General features: G+C 59.4%; 1 protein-coding gene across 1 annotated transcript in view; it reads right to left on the bottom strand.

Annotated features, from left to right (window-relative positions):
* Positions 1–4450, bottom strand: part of LOC104876093 (disintegrin and metalloproteinase domain-containing protein 15) — a 22961-nt gene that overhangs the window by 10352 nt on the left and 8159 nt on the right. The window contains exons 9-16 of the mRNA XM_033758090.1: positions 4257–4414; positions 2527–2626; positions 2339–2434; positions 2131–2257; positions 1819–1935; positions 1532–1674; positions 1316–1429; positions 6–36 (exon numbers count right to left, since the gene is read on the bottom strand). Of these exons, the coding sequence (XP_033613981.1) occupies positions 6–36; positions 1316–1429; positions 1532–1674; positions 1819–1935; positions 2131–2257; positions 2339–2434; positions 2527–2626; positions 4257–4414 (886 nt within the window). The remainder of the gene's footprint in view (positions 1–5; positions 37–1315; positions 1430–1531; positions 1675–1818; positions 1936–2130; positions 2258–2338; positions 2435–2526; positions 2627–4256; positions 4415–4450) is intronic.

Genomic DNA, 4450 nt, shown 5'->3' on the forward strand with positions numbered 1-4450 from the left:
GCAGCCGCGGTGCAGGATGCTCACAAGGTGGGGGCGCTGTGGGACGGGGTGGGTGGTCAGTGCCGGCTGGAGGAGGGCACTGGTCAACACGGCTCTTTTAAGTCCCCAGGCCTGACAGTACCCACACTCGGAGGGGGCGGGGTGGAGACAGGAGAGCGCTGGAAGGCAGGGTGCTGCGGGAATGGGTTCATGGCCTGGCCCTTGCTATTGGCACTGCCTTTGGCTCCGAGTCTTTGCACATTTTGTCCCCTCCGCTGAGCATGTGTGCCCCTCACGCCTCTCTCTGCCAATATTTTGTTTTGCACCGGGCATTCGCCCATCCTCTGTCCTGTGTCATAGGGAAGGAGAAGTCAGGCTAGGGGGAGAGGAGTTAAGCACACGGTATCACACCCGGGAACTCCGTTAGCGGGTGATTATATGGGAATGGCTGCCATCTGCCCCGCTGTAATGTCCGGCCCTGGGCTAGGAGAGTGTAGGTAAATTAACTCAACTCAGGAAACAGCGCTATGGGCTGGGCTGTAGCTTAGTGGTAGAGTTCGTGTTTTGGGGAGGCCTCGGGTTCCATCCCAGCGCTGCGTGCACCCCGACCAGACCCTGCAGATATTTGTCATCTCTTTTTGCAGGTGAGGACACTGCTGTTTGGAGAGGTGATCAGGGTTGTACTTTACTCTCATAACCAGCACCATGAAAGAAAACGCATTTCATCCTTACAGTGACAAGATGGAGCAAGGAAACACCGACCAAGGCACAGCACTCAAGGTGCTTAAGATCATACAGTTTTCACACTAAGAGGAGAATTCAGGATTTGAACCCAGGGGGTTCTTAAGAGAGGGCCTTAGAGATCATTCCAAACTCATGCTTCAGAGGAAGAAACTGAGCCCCAGGAAGGACCCTGGCCAGCCCCGAATCCCTTAACAAGGGAGTGTGGACTGGAATGCGGTTCTTCTGCCCCTGTGCCTGCCCGGCGCCTTCCTGGCCCCAGCCCACCGGCCTCCTTGCCCTTCTAGCTGCCTGGACCTAGTCTGCAGTGCCTCTGAGAACCTGTGGCCGTGCTGTGGGCCCCTCTTTCTGCTGAGCCCCTCTTGCTTTCCTTTGACCAGGCTGTATTGAATCAGTTCCCCTTCTGCCCATTTCCTGATGGCTTGCTGAGTCAGGCTGAGCGGCACTCTGGGTGCAGGGGGACCCCGCCTGAGCTCTGGAGCTGGACGCTGGGGCACCTGGCTTGTGTCCAGCCAGACTGAGCTCCAGTGAGCTGGGCGCACAGGTGTGTGCTGGGCAATGTCCCTTTCCAGGGTTCAAGCGGTCCTGCACTTACCGGAGCCCTCTGTTGCTGGGCCTGCCTCATGATGGCAGCTCGCCTCAGCTTGGTGAAGGCAGCTCTCTTCCTCAGCAGCTCATTGTAGAGGAACAGGACCCTCTTCTTCTCGCGCTGAGACAGAGAGGGCTGTTCAACAACTATGACAGGGCCAGGGCGGAAGACGGGGTGGTTGGGAGCTGTGCATGGTCAGGACTGGGGTGTAATGAGGCCCACCTTGGGAAAGTAGAAGGCTACGATGACCCTCCGGAGCCGGTAGCCAAAAGCCTGGGCCAGGCAGAGACACAGCAGCAGGCCCATGGGGAAAGCGGTGCTCCAGTAGGTCCTGGCATCCAGGCCCACGGGCTGGGGCAGGCAGGCTGGGGCAGGCAAGTCTGTGAGCGGGCTGCTCGGACAGCCCAGCAGAGGGCCACGAGCCCTTGATTCCCCCGCTCCCCACCCCTGCCTGTCAGCCCTGCAGATCCCAGCCTCCGCCCTGAAACCCAAACATTCCGACCACTCACGCATGTTGCTCGATTCCACCCCTGTGTCTGAAGAGGTGTTTAGGGCCCCAATGGTCTTCCGAAGAAGCCGGGCGAGCATGGAGTCTCCTTCAACCTGCACCTCCAGCTTATGACTGCCTGCAGCCCCATGGGGTGGAGGAGTTGGGAAAGGGCTGTGGTGGTGGGGCGGCTCGAGGGCAAGCGGAGAGGTAGGAGTTCTCAGCTGGACCGGCCTTCTCAGGTTTTGCCCAGTCCCACCCCTCCCTGCTGTGAAGGTAAAGGGGTGACTGAAGTCCCCTGTGACAGGGCCTTGGGGACAGTGGGGAGGCTCACTGCGAAAGGAGTACTGCAGGAAGGAGTGCTGTCGGATGGTGTCAAAGACCGAGTAGAGCGCTGCGTCCAGCCCACAGAGCACCAACAGAAGCAGCAGAACCGGCAGCGTCTCTAGGAGCTCCCGTGCCTGCAGCAGAGCCAGCTGGCTGGGCCTGCTACCTGTCATGCCTGTTGCTGCGCCCCAGCCCACTGCCCCCACCATCCTCACCAGATTACTCATTTCCGCGGCCTGGATGGTGGGCTTGCAGGGGAAGATGAGAGCCTTCTTCTCAGCCTTGCGCAGCGGTAGCAGAGTCCGTTTCCCCTGAAGGAGAATGGTCCATGTGGGACCCGAGGGCCCTGCCCTCCCCTTGGCGGGACCACACAGGGTACCCGCGGGCAGAGCTGTGCCCTCACCAGCTTCTTCCTGCGTTCATCGATCTGACCGAAGTAGGTGCTGATGTAGATGTTGTCAAAGCGAATGTCCTGGTTGTAGCGGTCCATGTAGGAGAAGGACCTGGGAATGGGTGTGGGCCATCTTTGTCTCTGGAAGGATCTCCCCACCCACCAGCCCGCATTCATGCACCCACTGTCGGAGGCCCGGCACCAGGCATGGAGACACAAGGGCCCAAGCCTCCACCCTGCCTGCCAGCTGCAGGGGTGCAGGGGCTTTGGAGTCCTGAGGTCAGGGCCAGGAGCCCCTTCTGACCCCGAGCAAAAGCTCAACCCCCTCCTGGCCTCTCCAGGCCTGGCCTTTAGGCTGCGCCTGCAGCACACGGGCGGGGTTGGGGCCACTCCCCCTCCACAGCGGTCCGCCCCTCCCTGAAGCACAGGGTGTGTGTGTAGCCATCTTCCATGTGTTTCCCCAAGTCCCACATAATGCTTCAGCTTCCTAAGGAAAAAATGTTAATTGTTGGAAATGTGTTGAAAACTGTAAAAATACATTAAATAAACTCTGTAAAGTGTGAAACATAAATTCCAATGCTATTGGTTCTGGGACCCTGTAAAAATCCACATCTCTGCCTGTGAGAGATGATAACCGGGATGCAAAGACAGGCTGGGAGCGCCCCCTGGTGGAGAGACCTCCTGCTGCCGAAGGGCAGCTTCGGGCCGCCTGCTCCCTTCAGTGAGCAGCAACCTGGAAGCAAAGCCTGGAAGTGGCTTTGACTCTGGCTCCTTCCTTCCCTCTCCATGCCAGCTCAGGCCACCTCACTTGTCCCTTTCCTCCTCCATCCTGCCCCGCTCCACCACCGCCAGCTGGCCCCAAAGACCTGGCTGGGCCCCGCTGTCGGTCCTGTAGCTACCTCCTGTTCGGGGCCTCCCTGCTCGGCTTTCCAAATCCTCTGGGCCTTGCGCGCTGCGGCCTACCTGAGCCTCTCTCTCACTCCGAAGATGCCCAGGTCCCCGCCCTTCCTTCCCTTGTGCACGGCTCCCCACCTGCAGCCTTTCGCAGCCCGGGCTCGGGGCCTCCTCAGCGCCACACCTGTCCCCACGGCCAGCCCACGCTGTGGCCCTTGCACCGCTCCTGCTCACCGCCCAGGCCGGACCAGGAGTTTTGGGGGGCAGGAAAGTGGTTCCTTCCTCTTCTCCTCCCGCAGGGCACACCGGTGCCTGCTCACTTGTGATCATGCTAGCTCCACAGACAGGCAGACTGACCAAGGTGGGGGCGACACGGAGGTGGAGACTAGGGTTCCACGGGGCCAGGGGAGATGAGCGCAGAGTCAGGCCCCGGGGGGCCAGCCGCACTTGGGCTGGGCGGAGTTGAGGGCTTTGCTCTGAATGGAGGGAAAGTGGCTGCCACGCAGCAGGCAGAGGGAATGAAAGCAAAATTGAACGATAAAAATGGCACAAAGTCAGAGCCAAGGGGAATATAGAGGGTAAGAAAAAAAATCAAAAGTCAAAGCTAAATGAAAGGAAAGTATAGAAAAAAGGCTGGAAGGAGGTAGATAAATGGAGACCGTTGCCCTTTTAAGATTGTGGGACCAGAGTAATGTTTCTTCTTACAGAATGTCCATGCATCCTTGAACTTTGTGTAAAAAACAAACCCAACTTAATAAAACGCCGCAGTAGGGGCAAGTAGCATGCAGGTCCAGGGCTGGTGCCGGGCTCTGCCCCCGCCTCCCAGTCTCCCTGGGGCGCCCTCTCACCCGTGCAGGACCAGCAGGAAGGTGCAGGACAGCAGCGCATGCAGCAGCTCCAGGGCCCACTCCAGCCGTGCCTCTTGCCTCTCCACATAGTTGAGCACCTCCACGCTCACGCGCTCCCAGCTTGCATTGAGGCCCAGCACTGCGGCCTGCTTCTCCTCCTGGGGGATTCACCTGCGCACTTAGGACCCCCCCCC

This window comes from Fukomys damarensis, unplaced genomic scaffold (assembly GCF_012274545.1).
Source record: "Fukomys damarensis isolate Sample0158 unplaced genomic scaffold, DMR_v1.0_HiC HiC_scaffold_33, whole genome shotgun sequence".
NCBI lineage: Eukaryota > Metazoa > Chordata > Mammalia > Rodentia > Bathyergidae > Fukomys > Fukomys damarensis.